This window comes from Oculina patagonica, chromosome 8 (assembly GCF_052425735.1).
Source record: "Oculina patagonica isolate OP01 chromosome 8, crgOcupat, whole genome shotgun sequence".
NCBI classification, from domain to species: domain Eukaryota; kingdom Metazoa; phylum Cnidaria; class Anthozoa; order Scleractinia; family Oculinidae; genus Oculina; species Oculina patagonica.
In genome coordinates this window covers 10,067,885-10,088,660 of record NC_135765.1, presented here as the reverse complement: position 1 = coordinate 10,088,660, position 20,776 = coordinate 10,067,885, and the positions used below count along the sequence as shown (strand labels likewise).

At 38.7% G+C, this 20,776-nt stretch overlaps 2 protein-coding genes across 12 annotated transcripts in view; both read right to left on the bottom strand.

Moving 5' to 3' along the window:
• LOC144662548 (rho guanine nucleotide exchange factor 7-like) overlaps nucleotides 1–7,323 on the bottom strand; it is a 35,263-nt gene extending 27,940 nt beyond the window's left edge. For 6 of the 10 annotated variants that reach the window (XR_013572472.1, XR_013572473.1, XM_078523379.1 and 3 more), the window contains exons 1-9: nucleotides 7,065–7,322; nucleotides 6,856–6,948; nucleotides 6,629–6,713; nucleotides 3,595–3,695; nucleotides 2,612–2,686; nucleotides 1,112–1,150; nucleotides 632–716; nucleotides 443–528; nucleotides 16–66 (exon numbers count right to left, since the gene is read on the bottom strand). Coding sequence is in view for 8 of the 10 variants with exons in the window: in XM_078523379.1 (XP_078379505.1) it covers nucleotides 16–66; nucleotides 443–528; nucleotides 632–716; nucleotides 1,112–1,150; nucleotides 2,612–2,686; nucleotides 3,595–3,695; nucleotides 6,629–6,713; nucleotides 6,856–6,948; nucleotides 7,065–7,235 (786 nt within the window). In the remaining 2 variants the exon portion in view is untranslated. Of the gene's footprint in view, nucleotides 1–15; nucleotides 67–442; nucleotides 529–631; nucleotides 717–1,111; nucleotides 1,151–2,611; nucleotides 2,687–3,594; nucleotides 3,696–6,296; nucleotides 6,482–6,628; nucleotides 6,714–6,855; nucleotides 6,949–7,064 lie in introns of those variants that run through there. The other 4 variants (XM_078523382.1, XM_078523385.1, XM_078523381.1 and 1 more) reach the window with 4 other exon arrangements.
• A 1,094-nt stretch (nucleotides 7,324–8,417) lies between these two features.
• LOC144662554 (uncharacterized) lies at nucleotides 8,418–19,862 on the bottom strand. 2 transcript variants are annotated; one of them, XM_078523392.1, is made up of 7 exons: nucleotides 19,672–19,862; nucleotides 19,466–19,559; nucleotides 16,747–16,971; nucleotides 14,343–14,532; nucleotides 13,539–13,814; nucleotides 11,278–12,440; nucleotides 8,418–10,564 (listed from the first exon to the last, which is right to left on the bottom strand). In XM_078523392.1, the coding sequence occupies exons 1-7, from the start codon at nucleotides 19,836–19,838 to the stop codon at nucleotides 10,505–10,507; spliced, it is 2,175 nt and encodes a 724-aa protein (XP_078379518.1). In that variant the 5' UTR covers nucleotides 19,839–19,862; the 3' UTR covers nucleotides 8,418–10,504. The 2 variants fall into 2 exon arrangements, with proteins under 2 accessions (XP_078379518.1, XP_078379519.1); XM_078523393.1 differs by having other exon boundaries at nucleotides 11,278–12,434.
• Nucleotides 19,863–20,776: the final 914 nt, after the last annotated feature.

Below are 20,776 nucleotides of genomic sequence, written 5' to 3'. Positions count from 1 at the left end.
TAAATTAGGACTTACTTGAAGTTCGCTAACATGGGCTCTCTCTGTATCCAATATGTTTTGAACCACCTGTAACATTTCATATGAACAAAGATTATTAGTGGAACAAGGCAAGACAACAATGAATACAACTACTGCAGTAAAATAATTTTTATTATATTTACGTAATAATCAACAAAAAATGAGCAAACAGTCATGACTGACAGATAAACTAACTGCTGGAAGGAACTAATAAAACTGAAAATCTGCCCCTGAACTTGGTGCATTGCTATGCCATCTAAAGTAAACAGGATGACAGTCTCTGGAAATATCTTTTTTTAGGAAACCCTTAGGAAACCTTCTTTTGTTTTATTGTCCCTTTAAATTTATCATAACTACCCCAGATTCATAAAAAACAACTTCATAAGAACCCCGGACGCAAGTAAAAGCAGAATGTTATGCTTACCAAGTTATGATAGACCCTTGCACTTTCCCGCTTGCTTGATGATAACGATGATGGTTGAGGTGTGATTGGTGTTGTGGGTTCAGGACCTAAACACAAATTGACATTTTTATGTCTTGTTATTTATGCACTATTAAATGTATTGTGTAAAACATAAGTCAGTGGATCACGCTAAGAACTTGCGGTATTTACTTGCTGATATTTCTTTAACATAGTTGCTAGGAAACCAGCCAACTTTGCCGTTCAATGTTCCTTCCCACCATCCTCCATCTACTGCCTGCAGAGAAGCAAAAAATAACAGTTGACCACAATGTGCTCTAGCAGAGCCCAGGTGCCTCAGGCAACTAGCTTTTACCTTCGGGCGACCTGTATAACTTTTCTATCATAAAAGCTTCCAAGAGCTGGGCACCCAAGATTTCTTACAGAAGAACCTTCAGGCACCCTGAAATTATTCCAAGAGCACAGCTTTGCAATAATACACTTCTATTAAGACAAAATTAATTACAACTGTAAACTACACGAAACTGATCCCCATCTTGTTGTCTCGACCAAGTCCGAGAGCAAACAACTGATCTTACTACAAGATATTTCAGGGATCAGTCCTTATTTGGACCTCAAGTAGTGATAATACACAAATGTTTTATGCAATACATCGATTTCCAAATAACCTACCTTGGTAACTTCTAAGATCTCTCCTCTCTCAAAACAAAGCTGAAAATGAGGCAAAGAGGAAAATGTCACTGGTAAATTCAAACCTTGACGTAACTACAGTACTACAGTGTAGGTAAATTCTGCACCAGGCCAAGTGGTGCATACTGTAGCAGCCTATCCCACAGCATCAATGTTACTGGGAATAAACATTTTTAATTCCCCTGGATGGGATGCTAGTCCCCAGGGAGGGGGGATACTTGGGATTTCAAGTGACAGGGATGATCGAATACACCTTATTCATAAATGGTGGAATGCGCAGAAGAGTTTGGGTCGAGTACATGAAAGCGAGGCGAGTGAGGCTTCGGCTTCGAACCAAGCATTATCATTATCACATTATAAATACTACTTCAATTCGCCATACTTTTCTTTGTTTTGGTTCGAAGCCGAAGCCTCACTCGCCTCGCTTTCACGTACTCGACCCAAACTCTTCCGCGCGTTCCGCCATTTATGAATAAGGTGTATGGGGGCAAAAATCAAGATCCAAAAAATCCCTTAACCAAAAATTAACCCCCAAAAATCAACAAAAAAATATGTTTGTTTGTACTCCATTTGCAGAACTTTGCAACTAAAGCGCTATCACAATTCTTAAGATCATTTCAAAGACCAAAAATTAAAAAAAAAAATTTCCCCCAAAAAACAAAAAAAAATTAAAACCCCAAAAATTCTTCTTTCATCCCCATCACTTTAAATGCTGAGTACCCCCCCCCCCCCGAGGTTGCTAGTCCATTACAGGGTCCCCCCCCCTCGGCATTAAATTTGTAGGTACCCCTTTATAATACAGTTACACCTGGGCCAAGTTGTTCAAAGGGTGGATAACGCTACCCACTGGATGAATCGCTATTCAGTGGATAACTGTCATACAAAACCTACTTCGCTATCCAACAGATAGTGATTTATCAGGTGGATAGAATTATCCACCCTTTGAACAACTGGGGCCTAGGTGGATGGAGGCACTGTGAGTGTTAAGTGTCTGGCCCAATCAGAACATGATGCAAATTCAAATGAACCTGCTACTGAGCAACTTATATGGTATTTTCATGTATCATGATCAATATGCAGGTCACAGGAACATGTCCTAGCCTACACCCAGGACGTACTGACCAATGTAAGTATATTTATTTAACACTCCTGGCCCAGGAGTGTTAATACGCATTGGTCAGTAATCTGTTGGGGCAACCCAGCGAAATGCTGGTGATAGGAGGAAGGGGGGGGGGGGGTTGGTTAGTCTGTGACAGAAAAGTTAGCATCCTGTCCAGGGGAAAAGCAACAATCTAGAATTCCAGAAACTAGGAAAAGCTCTGGCATTGTCGTCAGTTCAGCAGTTACCGTGGTAACTTGTGTTAAATTGTCTCCCATCAATAATCATTACAGATGTTCGTTGAGACACATCAGGTTTCAAACCAACAGCATGTCTCAGACTTAAAAAGTTAAAACAATGTGAGTGCAACATTTGTGTGATACCTCATCTTCATCTCGTCCGTTGAATGGAAAGGCTGCTTTAACAAGGTGGATACCACCTCCATAATCTGTCATTTCCTGCATCAAACAACAAATACAAGTAATATAAGATTCAAGTTTTTTACTATAATAGAAAGGGGCTATTAAACTCTGGGGGTCTGGTGGTTTTAGCTGATTTTGAGCATCAGTCAGTGGGTATGTTCTTTATTATCTGGCAGTCTACGGTCAAAAACTTTATGGCGGTCTTGGTCTCAGCAGAAAATAAATTAAAGAAATTGGCAGTCCAGTAAGAAAAAAATATGGCAGTCTGTGGACTGAATGACCCCCTATAATAGACCCCACTGGAGGCAATTGCTATCAGCCAAAAGGAAACAAAGAATGGAAGTAAAACAAATAATTTTCAGTTTTGCAAGATTTGGTTTGGATATTTAATTATGATCACCAAATACTGAACACGGATCGCAATTGACATTGCCACCCTGTTGCTAAACAGATTACTCTAAATGTTGCCATGACTAATATTAATACCACACATGTTACTTTCAAGAAATAGCTACAAGCTTTCAAGTTTATGCAGGGATGCAAAATTAATATTTTTTTCCCTTGAAAGGACATGCGTCCGACTAAGTCACCATTTTGAACAGACAAAACAAAAGTGAGGTGGGACATCATATTACAGTACTGCTCGATACATGAACCTGCTAATCTAATGCATTGTCGACGCAGAACATTGGTGTTTGCACTGAAAAGCAAAAAATTAGTTGTCCAGACATTCTCTCTTCAGGACCACAGTTGGCATTTCATCGGACATTGGCAAATTGTGGTCAGCCAGTGTCCGATGTCCGACTGTTATTTGCAGCCCTCTTATGGCTAAAATAATCAAAAAAAAAATTTTACAATTTTATTAAAAACTCTGTATTTCTACTAAAAGGCCTCTCAAATTTACTGTATGCTAGATATTAATTTGAATGTTCAAATCTACTTACAAGATGTCTTGTGTCGTCAGCAACTTCTTGTTCTGACTCCGGTGCTGTATCTTGTGTTGTTACTTCATGGTGTTGAGTAAACTGCTTGCCCAAACCATATCCTGATAAAATATAAAAGTAAGGTTGGTTGGCTTTCGGCCATGATCTTATGAAATGATTTTACAGTATGAAGGAAACATTTTAAAAGGAAAAGAAAAAAAAAAGAAATAGAAAGTTTGTCCACAAAATTTCACAGTAACCCTCAAAGTTTTGCCTTTTTAGGTCACCCAAATGTTCATTTTTTGGGCAAACTTTCAGCCTCAGGCATTATCCTCCATTATAACCCCCCCAGTAATTTTTGCGCGTGCTCATTGGATAAAACGCATCACGTGGTACAAAATCGGACGACGGGTATCAGCGAATATACCCCGTCCGATTTGATATCCGTCGCCCGATTTTGTAGGCAAGCACAAAACAAACAAATGAAGTCACCTTATTCAATTCTAACTTAATGAAATCACAGAGTTAAAAAATCACGTAAACCAATCAATTACATTTGTTTCAACCACAAAATCACTGTAGGTGTGATAAAGCGCGTTGTAGAACTTAATCGGAGGGTTATAAAATAAATAAACCCCTTCTAGCTTGCTGGTATGTTGGAGGATATGCCCTTGGCTGAGATTGTCCTCAAATAATTACCTCGGCTTCGCTTCTCGGCCAACTGTTTATTTTTCGTACAATCTTTCAGCCTCGGCCATTATCCTCCAATATACCAGCCGCTTGAAGGGGTTTATTTACTAAATATACCAGCCTCCTAAAGGGGTTTATTTACTAAATGTATCAGGGTCGGCCAGGGGTAGCTTTTTATGATATATACTGGATGGTATTTTTTTATATACCAGGAGACTTCCCCCTAAAATATTTTAAAAATTAAATCTACAGTAATTCTAATTAACAAATAGAGGGCAAGCCCAGGGTTTCTGGCGATAACGAAGGGCAAAGCCCCAAGTCAACGTTCAAAGTCGATAGAAACCGAGAGCGAGCCAGCTAATTGTTTTAGCATAACCCAGTGGCTGATCTATTAAACACAGAATTTATATTGCTAGAACTGATTTATTGAAAATTTTTATTTATAAAATTCAGCGAACAACTAAGTATGCGCTCTGAGAGCCGTCTGTTGATCAATAGATGGCACCTTTGTAGCCAATCAGATTGCGCGTTTTGCCAATTGGCAGCCAATGGGTTATGCCAAAGAGACACCCACCCGTTTTAGCATAACAAGTACATGTACAGCACATACCCAATGAATAACATTTTTAAAACTTGCTCAAAACTAGAGCAATTTTCAATTGATTGAGGTTGTAAAACAAAAATCAAAGTTATTGCTCTGGCTAGTCACAATGGGCACAGACAATCCAGTGAAGCAATCAAAGCTCAAAGCAAAATTTATACATGTAGCTGGAATGAAGCACGAGAAAACATGCACAAGCAAGTCACGATTGATTCTGTTTTACTTTTGACTGGTTGAGGAAGTGGTGTGGGGTTTTTAAACCAATCACTATAAGCGTAGTAATGTAAAACCAAAGCAATTTTCACTTTAGTGTCAAAAGTAATTATTACTTTCAACACTCAAGTGAAAACTGCTCTATATACACAAAAACATTAAAAGAAATGTAAGCTAATCAAGAAAGAGAATTTTGAAAATTATTTTCTAACTCAGAACGGAAGAGATAATCCTCATCTCTAAAATTATCTACCAATAATGATGAAGATTAACAAACTTAGCAGAACAGATTATATTTAAACAGAAAAATAAAAGATGCAAGCAGTACCAAAAACTCCAGATATTTTGGCCTTTTGTTCACAACAAAAGCCACATTTTAAAGCAAGCCAACTGGAAAATTTGAGTCAAACCCTTCTGTACAATTTAAAGGTCAGGAACTCTAAAACGATTTTCGATTTAGGAATCTAACAAGCAAGGCTACTTCAATTGATAAAGTTTTCTGTGTGATAGTTTAGCAACTTACGAAGTCCAGACTTGATTTTCCGTAACATAGAAGTCTTTCTCTTAGCGGAAACCGCTAAAGTTATCAAGTTTGATTTACGAATGACATCAACGGAAAGCATTGAGCACACTCAGCTACGATGGGAGATAACAGCTTGCTAATTCTTGAAGACTGAATATTCGACACGTTCAGCTTTAAGCTGAAGTCGAAGTTTCGTTTCAAAGCTTTAATATATTTGAAATTCAAACCTTTGTAGTGTAAAAAAAACAAAGAGCCATTACCAAATACGGTGCTTTCATTATATTCGACAACACTTCCTCTTTCAGAGTTCGTCATGAATGATCATGTGAATATGTCAAAAGCAAGCTTATTAAGCTTTCACGAAAGAGAAACAATCTTTAAGCAACGCTGATTACATTGTGATTATTCTAGGCAGTTATTAAACCCTTCACATGACGGAATTTCGAAAGAAACCAACTCAGAGATCGATAAAATAAATTGACGATCAATCGCGAACAGTATTTTCTTTCCTGTCGCAAAATCGTGATAAGCCAATCGTTCTTCAATTGAACAAAAACTTGGGTTGTAAATATTAGCAAGCTTGATTCGTTTATACTTCACAAAGCAGTAAAGCTATAATGAAGAACACTTATGGGTAGTACTTTTAGGCAGTTAAAAACAAGCCTTTACACAATAGCCAACAATATATTTGCGTACCTTTGAATCCCTCTTGAAGAGCTAACTAATTTTGAGAACAGCCACAACAAATCAAATTCAATTCAATATTCCAAACACAGGAATCGAACTGGATCGTTCTGGATACCAAAGCATTAAAACCGCAACTTTCCTCGATAAACACGGTTTGACGAGGTAACCCAGTTTCGATTGAGTTTTTCTTCCGAAAGCAAAAGTTCTTTGTCACACGAGCTGGCGTTTTGTTCGCTCTATGCACATGACAATCAATCAATGAAGTTGACAGGTTTTTTTTCCCAAGGAGCAAAAGCCCATTCTCTAAAGCTCAATTTACAATCTATGTAAAACTCACTTACCAGTAGCAACATTTTCTAGGCGGTCAAGAGTTCGTAGCACACGGGCAAAGCCTTCTTCTGTGTCGAGGTCGGCCGGAGAGAAAATCTACACACACACAAACATGGCGCACATTATTACGACTTGTTGAGCGTGCTCAGATGGGGCATGAAATTTTAATGTCGCAACGCCGCGATGTTTATTTTATATAATCATAATATACGAAAATTATTCATGTTCGCCAACAAACCTGGTCGTCTGCTAGCTGCAGTTCTTGACAGGCGCTGAAAAATGAGCTGAAGTTCTCCAAACGCTCTTCTTCCGAAATCGGCTCTTGATGGATCTGTGACATAAGCGACCAGCGGACAGATTTACAAAAAGTGAAATCGACTATGCTCATTTACATGACAAAATGCCGAAACAGATCTCACTGCGGCTGATAAACAGTCGCTCTCTTACCTTATTTATTGTACCCGGTTTTACACGATTCACCAAACGGCAAAGAATCGAGCCGTCTTTTAAAATATTCTGCAAATAGCTGTCAAACTCATGTTCAGCCGATTTTTGCCGCTGCTCTAAAAGACCCAAAGCGACAAACCAGCTCTCGATTTGGCGCGGTTTTAGCCTCATTTTATACAAATTTACCCGATCAGTGGTTCGAGGCCTGCACTGTAGGCGAGTGACAGTGCTGAACAAAATAAACTCTATCCCACTGTGTGTCAGGGTAGTTCAAATTCCTTGAGCAGAGGGTGGAACGGCATTCCTCGGTAATTCATTCCATTGTAATACAGGAAATCGACATAATACATTACGCGCCAAATCCCGAACAACAATGGCTTCTTCAACTTTTGAAATTTTACCGCGAAAATTTATTCCGCGAAACGCAGCGTTTATTCTCGTCAGTTTAATTAAAATAAGTGATAAAGATGATCTTTTTAGAGACGAATTTCTTTATTAATAGCAAATCGGGGATAATCGCGAGATTTATAAACCAAGCAGGTTTTACGCGCGGGAAGTTCAAACCCTTATTTCCTGGATGAGTCAACACCATGACAAATGAGTCAACACCCCTCCCTTTATTCAGTGGGAGGGCTTCGCCAGCTGCCAACTCATGCAGCCGGACCGTCATTTCATCTCCCAGTTAATCTGATTGCTTGAATTTGCGAACAAATAATATTTAAGGCAGTGAAAAGAAGTTCACTGCACTTAAATTGTTCGCCACTTGGCGCCTCGATTTGCTTATAAGGAAAACGTGTCGGTATCGTGGACACTGGACAATCAGGGAAAATACAGTCTTTCATCACATTCAATTAAGGATTGATTGAAATCATCGATCATGATCATTGATACAATTTAAAGCTTTTACTCGGCCAGTTACCAAGAGCTACAGATGTCAATGTATCGGATTACAAGGAAATGTCGAAAACGTGATGTGTGGATAGAAGGGGGTAGGGGGAGGTGTGTGTAGGCATGATAAGGGGTAGGGTAACTTGTCAGTTGAAATTGATCTTGCGTTTTTCGTGACTACGCTATTTTAGCTCGTCACGTAATGTTCCCTCGCCGATGTTCGTTGGAGACATTACGTGATCGTGACACACCAAAACCCAACGTCACGCAGTCTAGTCACGCGAAAAATTTCTCAAATGTTATTGAAAATTATGTTGGAGTTTACACCGATAATTCGAATATTTATAGCTAGGAAAGTTTTGAAGAAATCATAAAAGATGTACTGGTATGTACTGAAACGTTCTGCGTTCTGAGGAAATTCCCATACAAACATTGTAACATCCATGTTTGCCCATCAGGCCATAACAAGGTGTAAGGTATGTTTATTTGTATTTCAGATTTCACTTAAACAGCTCTCCTAACCAGGATTTGCAACGAAAAAAGCGACAAATTTTACAAAAGTTTCCTAAAAAGTTATTAACATGTTTGCTTAAACCCTGCTATGGATGATTGCAATTTAGTATTTTCAACATAATATCTTAATACATAACAGTGGAACAAGAAAATTTCTTGTCAAATTGGACAAAAACCACATGTCTCTTGCTGTTATTTGACACGACTACACAAATATTCTATAACTACATTTTTTAAAAGATTAAATTCTTTGTCTTCTCTGCCTAAGTACCTCTTGTGATAAGCTCTGGGTATATGACTTAAACTACATAAGGCAATGAGCTTGCCGGTAAGGAGGAAAGAATGGCAATGACCTAAAGCCCTCAGCATTTAAAAGCCCTGTTACACAGCAGAATTTGTTATGAGCGATTTCTAAAAAAAATCATAACATGGTTAGCTTGTTTTACTTTTTTGTTTGCATAATTTTTGTAGGACAGCTTTGTGAATGGTTTTACTTCACATCTGTAACGTTTTCAGTCAGTAGTCTTTCACAGACATAATTATTATGGCCTACCAACAAAGAAAAGGAATATGTAATGATCCGAATAATAGATGTGAGAGAGACTACTTAGCCAATGGTCACAGCATAAAATCTGAACAATAATATCAATGTAACATGAATATTTTTGTCGCAAAACCATCACATACAAGTTGTGATATTACAGTGAATGACAAATTATAATAAAATTATTATCTAACTTTGGCATGAAATTTTGGGTCTGTCCATTTAATGAGTTCGAGTTCGAGTTAGAATTTCAAGTTGAGTTTGAGTTCGAGTTCGAGTTAGAATTTCGAGTTCGAGTTAAAATATCGAGTTCGAGTTGCTTGTGGTTAGCTCCACTCTGGTTGCTTGCGGTTAGTTCCACTCCTATTTGCTTGCGGTTAGTTCCACTCCTATTTGCTTGCGGTTAGTTCCACTCCTATTTGCTTGCGGTTAGTTCCACTCTTATTTGCTTGCAGTTAGCTTTTATTTGGTGGTAAAGGGGACACTATGCGTGACCAACTGGGAAAATGTTACCCCATAACTCGACCTCAAAATTTCTAACTTGAACTCATGATGTGGAGGTATCTGGAATGTGTAACAACTAGCTAGTTCTATATTCCAGTCTGTGCAAACAAAGTCTGAACCCCACAAAAGGTTGAGAATGTGACTTTATTTTGCAATGGAGGCAGCTTGATAAAACTCATAATTTGTCTTTCATTGTATTACCGGTAATTCTAAACACATGTAGGTTACCAAATTAGTACTTGCGGAATAAAGGATTAGTTTTACTTGCACTTTGTCAAAACTCTTTAACCTGTATTTTTATCTATTAGACTTTTGACAAAATGCAAATAAAAGAAGCAATACTTCCTAATCTCACTCAACACCTAGATACAAATTGCACCACATAATAACAGGGCCTTTAGATTCTGTTTTTGAGAATCTGCTTCTCACTATTACTTTTATACTCTTATTTTTACTTTGACTAGGCTGATGCATTTTGGTTTCTCTGCATGAGATTGATCAACTACTTGAAGATATAATAAAGTGGGGAAATGGCGGTGAACAGGGTTTGCAGTGGGGGTGGGGGATGGGGGTGAATAGGGGCCAAAACACGGGGACTCCCCTGGGGACTTCCCAATGGGAGTTTACATCATTTTCACATCATGGTTGCATTGTTAACATTATCCCCAGTAATGTCCAAAATAAAATCATTGTAAACTAATGGATTAATTCAGTTGAGTTCAATTCACCTGGGGAGACATAAATTGGCCCTTGAAAGATATGATAATTATTTTCTCTATGGAGATTATAATAACCGAAGTACGTTCAATAATAAAAACGTTTCACAACATAAAACAATGCAACCTATGATATAGATTATTGTTAAAGGCAACCTAAGGTTGATATTCTTTATCCTTTCTTCCTCATTGAGTCTCTTCAACATTTTGTCCATCTTTGTAGCCCTAACCACTTCGGAATTATTTCACTGTGTGATCTCAATCATTCAAGATATCTACATAAATGGATTTGTAGACTGTCCGTGTCTCTGCATGGCCTGTTGTGCACCAGCATTCTGAAAATTAAACACAACCCGTTATTCACGGACAGTGATAACTTGAAATGGAAAAAAAGAAGCAGTTATTTATTTAGCAGGCAATTAGACAATACTAAAACACAAAGTAAAACATTACAATCATGGAAAAAGTCCCCAGGGGAGGGGTGGGTGTGGAACTTGGGTATGATTTGGGTGGGTGAGTGCTGCCCGGCCACCTGGGTCTCCATATTCTCTCCCCGTATAAGAAAGAATTTGTGTTCGAAATGATACCTCCATTCAAGAAATGGGTCAATTTTTAATACCCCATTCTGGCTGCTGATAATTTGAATTTTTTGTGCATTCAAAATATGATTTTTTTATCACGTACACCCTGTGTTGGAATCACCTCAAAAATGGATACCCCATTCTAAATCATGAGCCCCAAAATCACAACTATGTTGGTTGGCTTAATTGAGAGTGGTGCTCTTTAAAAATAATAACATTTGTAATCCAGAAGAATAAATTTCTGAGGCTGGTTTTGATTGAGTTGTACTCTACTTGTTTTTTTTTAATTAGTTTGACTCCTCAAACAATTTAAGCTGATGATGTTTGATTAGTGCTGCATTGTTGTGAATGAATGCAGTGATTATTCAAGGGTGACACTCTTTATTAGTGTTGCTCTCATATGTGGCGCTTAATCAGGGGTGGTGCTTAAATGGGGGCAACGCTTAATCAAGTAAAACGATACCTACCATAAATGGGTTGGCTTGTTGACCCTGTTGCCAACCACCGAACTGTTGCATTTGCTGCTGCTGTCCAAATTGACCACCTCCCATTCCTGCCATATTACCGCCAAATGACGCTCCTCCTTGACCGCCAAAACCACTACTTGGCTGTCCACCGAAGCCACCAGGATTTCCAAAGCCAGAAGCCTGTTGTTGACCCCCTCCAAATCCGCCACCGCCAGACATGGGATTAGCTCCAAATCCACCTGAGGAAGCTCCGAACCCAGATGTTGGCTGCATAGCACCAAATCCCTGATGACTGCCAAAGCCGGGTTGATTTCCACCAAAGTTCATTTGACCCCTCACTGGGGGTTGTTGTTGTTGTTGTTGCGGTTGGCCACCTCCCATTTTTCCAAACTGTGTCCAAGCCATTGCCGTCATTCCAGCCCCGCCAAAGCTAAGATTCTGTTGTGTCGATGTTGATGGCATACCCATACCTTGGCCCCCCATGGGTTGTTGGCTCCCCATGGGTTGTTGGCCGCCCATGGGTTGTTGGCCCCCCATGTTTTGCTGTCCTCCCATGCTCCCCCAGCTTGGTTGCTGATTTCCGCCGAAAGATGACTGCGGCTGCGCTGACGTAAAGCTGCCAAATCCTCCACCAGAAGGTTGGTTGCCTCCAAATGCTGCACTGGATGGCTGTCCACCAAATCCCGAACTCGCAGGCTGGTTTCCAAATGCCGAACCTGCTGACTGCGCGGTGCTGAAGTTTCCAAATCCACTTCCTGCCCCAGACGTAGCCGACATACTACTAGCAGGACTCATGCTCCTCGTGGGACCATTGAGCTGTCCAAAGCCAGCAGAACCTCCACCCAGACCTTGAAACGGATTGGACGGCTGCTGCTGTTGTGGCTGCTTTGGTTGCTGAAACCCTCCTGACGCCGCACCTGATGTTGTACTTGAGAAGGGGTTTGGTCCGCTAGACATTCCAAATGACGAAGAACCAGTGGAGCCAAAACCTGATCCTGAACTGATACTTGCGCCGCTGCTGCTGGGTGCTGCACCAAACAAGTTGTCCAAGTCACTGAGTGCTGCATACCTGTCTCCTGCACTCTGGGGTGCTGAGCCTCCAGAAGCTGACACCAGTGGTCCAAATCCAGAATTAGCTGCTGGCTGGGGAGCTGGAGCTGGAGCTGTGGTCAAAAAATTAAATCATCATAATTCCCTCCAAGAGATTAAAATGGAATCTAAAGTTTATTTAGGAAAATATTTTAAAGTTGTTATGTTTAAGACGGAATCCACTACTAAGGAAGTCAAGTAATATTTATTAAAGTTGGACAAAAATCAATTTCCAGAATAATTTAAATCCTATTGCGTTATTTCCTACCTTTAATAAAAGGTAAAGATGTAACTAATTATCCGTAATAACACCAACAACAATTTCTTACCAGAGTCTGAGAAATTGAATTTCAAAGTTCACAAGGTATGGACAAAATCTCACGTGAAGCCATTTTGTAAATTCGTCTTAAGCGATTCAGTGGAATTCAGCGGAACTTCAAAATGTGTTTTCGATGTGTGGTGTTGTTAGAAAAGATTTCTTTTGATAAGATATTTGAAGCAGTAACAAAAAAGTTTGCAATAAGGTGGAAATAATTCTGGTACAACAATTTCTTATCAGAGTCTGAGAAAATGATATTTAAAGTTCACAAGCTATGGGCAAAAGCTTACATCTTTTAAGCGATTCAGTGGAATTCAGCGGAACTTCAAAATGTGTTTTCGATGTGTGGTGTTGTTAGAAAAGATGTCTTTCGATAAGATAATTGAAGCAATTACACAAAAGCTTGCAATCAGGTGTTAATAATTTTGGTACATAATTTTGTCCAATAACTACTCCAAGTCATGGTGGATTTCCTCTTAAATGTTTTCTGTCATTTGGTATTGGTAAACTTTATTAGGTCAAACTACTGGACATCACACATGGGGGCACACAGCCTCAAATAAAAAGCCTTATGTTTATTTGGCATACCGTAAAATTCCGGTTATAAGCCCTGGGCTTATACAACTTCATAAGGGTTTTTGGGTAGGCTTATAAGTGGTGGGGCTTATATTCGGGAGGGCTTATAAGCGGAATAAAAAAACGTTCCAAAAAGGGGCCACAGGAGTGTTTATCGAAATACGTTTTTAGGTTAAAAAACGCATAATAAAGCAACATTTAGCCCTGTTCAGTACTGTCAACCGGCAGAGGGGGCCTTTAATGTTTTGACAGTAAACCACCACATATGTAAACTTACCTGATGACGCTTGAGCACCAAAGGCATTGAACCCCCCAGAGGATGGCGGAGAAGACCCAAAAGCATCAAACAAACTTGCTTGTGGTTGTGGTTGAGCTGCAGGTTGTTGCTGGGGTGGCGTGCCAAATGCTGCAAACCCTGGCTGGGCTTGTTGAGCAGGCTGTGCCGCTGTCGTTCCAAATGGATCAAAAGCATTCTGAGCAGGAGCTGTTGGCTGCCCTCCAAATGCATTGAATGCGGCAAAGCCACCTTGCTGTGGTGGTGAACCAAACTGACCTGGAATACAGTTATATAAAATTAAGCAAGAACGTAATTTGCAGAAACCTGGTGGGTAACTCATGGCTCAGTCACTAAATACCGCACCACCAAGCATGAATTATTTTACCTTGCACTTAAAATTAAGCCTATTTTTTATACACCAATAATTACAAGGTGGGTTTAATCGTGATCCTTGAAAGGCCCCTTATTTTCGTGAATTATGAAATAGCTATTTTTTCTCGTGAAACATGATTTGGATACATAGCCACGAACCATGAATTGACTTTTTTTCCATGAATTCCGAAATGACTCTTGTTTTTAAAAACATTTTATCTTTTATCTGCGTAGTACAACCGCTGACCCACTTTGTCTAGAGACTAACTATGCCTTAACAATATTAATTTTTTAGCTACATCTAAGGCACTGGCAAGTTGATTATCACTCAAAGGAAACAAGATATCATGATATTTGAAGGAGTGTTAAGATGTTGTTCACTGTTGAGAAATATAGAGTTAAAATTATTTAAAGTAGAGAATCTATGTTTACCCTGTGGCTGCGGTTGAGCAAATGGATCACCTCCCAGGTCACCAAGTAAATCCACTGATGGAGCTTTCGGCTGTGGAGCTGGTTGAGGGGCTGCATTCTGCACCATTCCTGGGGGAGGAGCAACAGACACCGGTACAGATGACCCACTCGTTTGACTTCCAGTACGAGGTCTCTCCCTTGTAGCTTGTGCCTGAATAAAACCATGGAGAGTCTTTTAAAAAACAAACCAGATCTATATGTACATTATATAATTAACATCTTTTGAACATGCATAACATGGGAGCTCTAAAGTTCAAAACCCAACTAACAACAGACATGACCTTTTGAGCTGGTTACCTTATTATAGGAAATTAACGCTTCATGAAATTAACGCGAATTTCAAAAATTCGCGTTAATTTAAGTCGCATTAATTTTTGTTAACGTTAATTTCCGCGCCGTTAATTAAGTGGAGCGTTAATTTCCATGACCTTAATTCCCATTATTTCGGAACCAATTTCTCGATACAGTCCAGACGTCTTGACTCTTAGGAAGAGGCATCATTTCGTCAGGGTGGAAATCTGCCGGATCACTAAAACCGTGAAAAACGCTCGAGGCGTTCAGTTTCCTTTGTGTTTAAGTAACTTGTTCCTGTTATCCTGTTAGGATTCATGTCAAGTTCTTTTTTCCTTTGTGTTTGTCGCGTTAATTTCCTTCATTTTGAAATGTTACTCCCTCTTTCGCGTTAATTTCATTTATTGGGAAATAATTTTTCCTTCAATTTGCGTTAATTTAAGTCGCGTTAATTTCAAATACCTTAATTCACCTTAATTAATACAAGCATTAATTTCCTATAATAAGGTAAAAGTGAACTTCTGTTTCCTGTGAAGTCCACTTAGTAGATGTTTGACCACAACAAAATGTTACAGTGAATGAGCAGAGTTTGCATGTTGTTGGGAAACAGTAAAACCAATTTCGGCAGGAGATTCAATGCCGCCAATAAAAGCATTTCTCCTGTAATTCCTGCATGACAGCAAAATCACCTGGCATAAAACTGTCATGACTGAGGAAAAGGGAGGTAATCTGTATTACTTTGGGTGGGGATGTGCAGCTGGGACTCTGAAACCCTTACCCTATACCAGACTGTTCAGCTGATTCTGCAACCCAATACTAGACTTGACACCGACAATCCCTACCCTATCCAGGCTTGCTTTTTCAGAACTGTTTCACTGTTAGTATTTTCAGTGGAAAAAATCTGTCGACAATGTTGCTGCGATAGTTTCATTTCCGTTTTGGAAAGCCTTAGTTTTTTACTTCTGAGTCTCTATTCCTATTCTGAACTTAATTCTTCATACCACATGACTAATCACTTTCCCAGCAAGTGATACCCAATTTTATACCATGCCATAGAAAATACAGCCAATCAGAATACAGGAAAGCCGTTGTATATTCGACGGTATTCAACCCAACCTTCCCATCGTGCGCTGCGATTGTATTCTCGACGAAATTTAGTAAGCGTATTTTCTATGGCATGGTATAAAATAGTTATACAACACTTTCTCGTGGTATACTATGGAATATCCCACTTGTCACTTGTATTTTCTTGGTATACACACTCGCCTAAAGGCTCGTGTGTATACCGAGAAAATACAAGTGACTCGTGGGATATTCCATAGTATACCACTTGAAAGCGTTGCATAACTAGTATGTACACTGTAGACCAAAACTCTCAGATTTCTATATCCTATGGAGATCCCAGACTGAACTGCTTGCAAATTATTATCAATACCCTTCACAGCAGCATATACCTATATAGCTCAAACATGGCAGTTCTCCCCTCCCCAGACTTAATCTTTATGTAACATAGGACAAGATGCAACATGCACATAATAATAATAATAACGGCTTTATTGGAAGAGCTCCCACAGAGTGGCTATTCGTCTTCCAAATAAACTAAATTTACAAAGAGTTATTAAAATATATAAAAGATTATTATTTACAATATTTACAATAAAAAATAAAAACTATGAAATCTGAAACTTCCCATAAAATTACACGAATACTATAAAAATGGATCACTAAAAAGTCATTCGATTTCTAAAAAGAAAAAAAAAAAGAAAAAAGAAAAAAAAAGAAAAATGAGGGAAAAACTTAATAACCTATGCGAGACTTTGCATTTTTAAATAAAATCTCTTTAACGGCCTTGATAAAAAGGGTATTAAAAAAATGGGGGGAAAAAAAATAAAAAAATAACACCAACCAAAAAAAAAAAAAAAAAAAAAAAAAAAAAAAAAAAAAAAATAAAAAAAAAAAATTTTAAAAACTATGTATATGTGGGTATATTTCGTACGTTCGCTGGTAGGCACATGAGAGGGCTAGATAAAGAAAGGTTCTTGATCATGAAGCGCTTTAAAACTGTTGTGCTTACTTGTACTGTAACAGCAGGTGTATTTTCTCCTAAAAGTTGTTTCAGTGGTTTAGGTTCTGGTGCTGCCTGACTTGTGTTGCTAGTGTTGACTTGTTGTGGCGGAATGTACCATCTTTTCCGTTCGTATTTCTGAACCATAAAATCCTTAACCTTTTGTTCATCTTTAGATTCTGGTTCTGTTGGTTGTGTAGAGTTCCACAGCCCAAGCCAAACCTTTTTACAATACTGTTAGGAAAACAAGAAGATAAGTGACTACTCAAATCAATACTCAAAGAATACAAAATACTGTAGACCAGGGCTAAAAAAAAGGTGAATTCCAACCTTGCCATTCAGACAAGCAGCTCTCAAATTCTACTTGCCCAGGACAGTTGTGTGCTCAGTTTAGTTTCTGTTTTTCATGATCTAGTTGGCAAATGACTTGCCTGTGCCCTAACCCATCAGGACCTGGTTGTTCAAAGGGTGGATAACACTATCCACCGGATAAATTGCTATCCAGTGGATAAGTGTTCACAAAACATACCACGCTATCCACTGGATAGTGATTTATCCGGTGGATAGCGTTATCCATGCTTTGAACAACCGGGGCCAGGCAAGTAGTAATGAAAAGTTACTTGCCCATTAAGAAAATCTACTTGTCCCAGATGAGCAGATAGTCCTGCAGACACCATAGATGGCGCAGATTGTAATAATTAGCTAAATTTTCCATTTTCACTAACATTCTGGACAAGTGTTTCCTCTAGGCATGGTTATTAAAGTACAAAGACACAAATACCAGTTATTATTAAAAATTAGCAATGGTATATTGCAATTTCTGAGTTTTGGATGGTTTATAGGCCTTGCTATGTACCATGGACCACTTTTTATACCAACAATTACAAAACAATTACCACATTTGATATTTGTATCTAGAAACATAACGATTAAGCAACTTCAAAAGGAAATGCTACTTATTTATTTCTTAGCAGAAATTGTCCATTACTCAAGCAAAGACATAATATACATTTGCTACCAGTTAATGCCAGCAGGATCACCACATATTGTGCATGTTACATAGGAAACAACACATAATTAAGAGTTGGAGAAATGAGAACTGGTACTGTACCAACATTTTCAACCCAAACTGTTGCCGAGGAATCAATTGAAAATGTTTGGACAATTTGACAAAAGAGCATACATACATCTGTGCTGCTAGTACCAAACAATGAAATTCATGTATGTCGGTTTTAAATCATTAAAGAAACATGTTCAGGCCAAGCCATCATAGATTTCAAAATACTAAATACACTGTATTTCTCAAGAGAAAGCACCACATTATATATCTGTCTCTTTGCACCAAATAAATGTTTCTGATATCGCAAACCATTCACGATATCACAACATATGTTACAAAAACAGCTCTGATTTAGAACGAGTTGTGATTTCCAACATATTATGTTGTTAGACTCAGAAGCCAATTTTTTAAAAAAAATAATACTTATGTTTTTTCTCTAAGTTTTAATCTTTTCCTTAACTTAATTTATAAAATGGGAATATTTCTTTATATTATTTACCAATTGACAAGAATTATTAAAATATCATCCATATAAAACAAGGGATACTCTAGATTAAATTAATCAAGGGGAGGGGTGTGTATATTAGGCATGTCTAATTATACACTAGACTAGGATTTAGGAAATATTTAAGATAGTTGGAAATATGGAGTTTAACTCTCTGATAAACATCGAAAAATTTCTTCAGGGTTTTACAAGAAAAGACAGTTGGGTTTCCTTGTTGGTTAATAGTTCAGTGAGGACATTAACCCTCCACATTGTGTCATATTTATAGCATCATAATTCACTACATTATTCTATGTGTTAATTAATTGATTTTGATGTAAGCAGCACTCACTTCATCAAAATATTTGAAGACATTTTATTTTTAACAAGTTACAAGCAAACACGACTGGTGAAATCAAAGAAATTTAAAATAACATGTGAATAAAAAAAATCAGCTAAATGAATCAAAAGGAATTTAACAACTACGCTTTGCAGCACAGGGAATATACCTGCATTGTCTTCGATTTGCGGTGAACAATGCAACCACAAGGGGTTTACTGTAAGTCGCGCCATTTTTGTATAAATACACAAATCTAAGCAAAGCTATTTCCCTGTACAATTGTGAATGCAACTTGCTGTCTTTTATTTTAAAAACGAAGGAGATAAACACTTATAAAATTGTTCATTAAAATGATTTTAACAAGTAAAACATGAAATCGACTAGTGCATGTATTTAACCAGCGATATCGACAAGACACGATTTTGATTAGTCACGATCAGTCACGATAAGCGAAGGTGAAACCGGTTTTCAACTTTTCAGCTCTTCCAGTTATTCCTATATCAATTAGCCATTTACAACGGCATTCATGGACTCCAAAGCATCAGTTTACACAGAAACCGCAAATCAACCAGCCTAATATTAGCCAAATTGCTCGAACGAAAGTTAACGTGAAATCGAGCGATGATGAGGTTGGGTGTCATGTCCTTCCGAACAAGATTCGGATCTACTCGTAACGATTTGAGTACCAATTGAAAAGGGAGCCGGTAGACGCCGCCTCTTAATTCACTATTTCATTTGGAACGAGACAAAGGAACCTTCAAGCGACAAACTATTTTAAACTACAATGAAAGAAAATGCTTTACGTTCGTTACTATAAAACACTTTTCTGTAATATAAAGTTTACCTCATTTCCCGTGCCTTGTAGACTTTCTATTTCTTGTGGAGTAAAACTAGTCATCGAGATTGACTTGACTCGATGAGGAGGGTTTAATCCTCTTCTGTATAAACGTAAAACAAAGTGGGAAATTAACGTTCGGAAGAGCTGCAAAGCTCAATCATTCAACTAATAGTACGAAAAAGCTCGCGAAAATTTCCGCCGATTCAACTCACAAAATGCCGCTACACGATGTACAGACGAAAGATCCTATGGTCGTATTCACATATGTTGGTCCCCTTTGTCCGCAGTCGAAGCATTTTTTGTTGTGGGGTAAAGCTGCGAGGTCTCGAAGAAGTTTTAAGTTCTTTTCGTCCTGCTTTTTCTTGGCAGAAGCCATCATGGATGTCTGCTCGACCAGCGTACCACGAACTGCGCGCGCAAGTCCGCTTGAGTGAATCGCTAGGGGAGGGGTGGCGCTTAACATATCGGTCACGCAATTTAGTCACGTAACATTCAGTGACAGTTTCCAACGAATTTTTTTTGAAATACATCGGATAACCTGAATCACTATATGGGCTCCTAATACTACTTAGTATAAAAATATAAAACGATAGCTACAAGACTTGGAAAAGCTCAAAGTAAGAGAGGGTATTCGAGAGTGACCCGAGGGCTGTTGAAATTTCATCCGTTAGGCGTTTCAGGAGGTTCGAAGATAAGGTCACTTATTAAATTTTGGAAAACAACTTTGGATGTTTTGTAAACTTAGAAATGTATTTTCAGTGTTACCGGATTTTTGTTTCTTTCTGATATTTCAAACCGATATATTCAAGCATGAAGAAAATCGTCTTTTAGAATGTCTTAGCTCCTTGGGGGCCGGGGATGGCGAGGGGAAGTCTCGGGTCTTTGTTGTCACCCTCTGTCTTTGCTTCCTGTCGCTAACACAAAGCAAACTAGAGTCGAGGCAATCTTGCACCTCGATTCTTAGTTCCTTACTGCAAAAGCTGGACGAATAGACCGACTCTCAAGCTGTTCCGCTGCAGGACCGATTTTGATTGGTGTAAAAAACAATAAAAATAGCCAGAAGTAAAACACCAAGAAGTTAGTGGGGCAAGTCGTTGAGCCATGCTTTTGAAAGCTGGGCATACGAAATTCAAGCGGAAGTCCGATATTTTCGTGCTCTCAACCAGAACTTTACGGGATCGCTCGTTTTCCGAACGCTGTTCAAGAGGAACGAAAGACCATTGTGTTTGAGGCTGGGGACGCATTTCCGGCTGTCGCTTCTCTTCGCCGGAGAATGTGGAAATGCGTCTGCGTTTGTAGGCTAGGGACGAGCCGGGA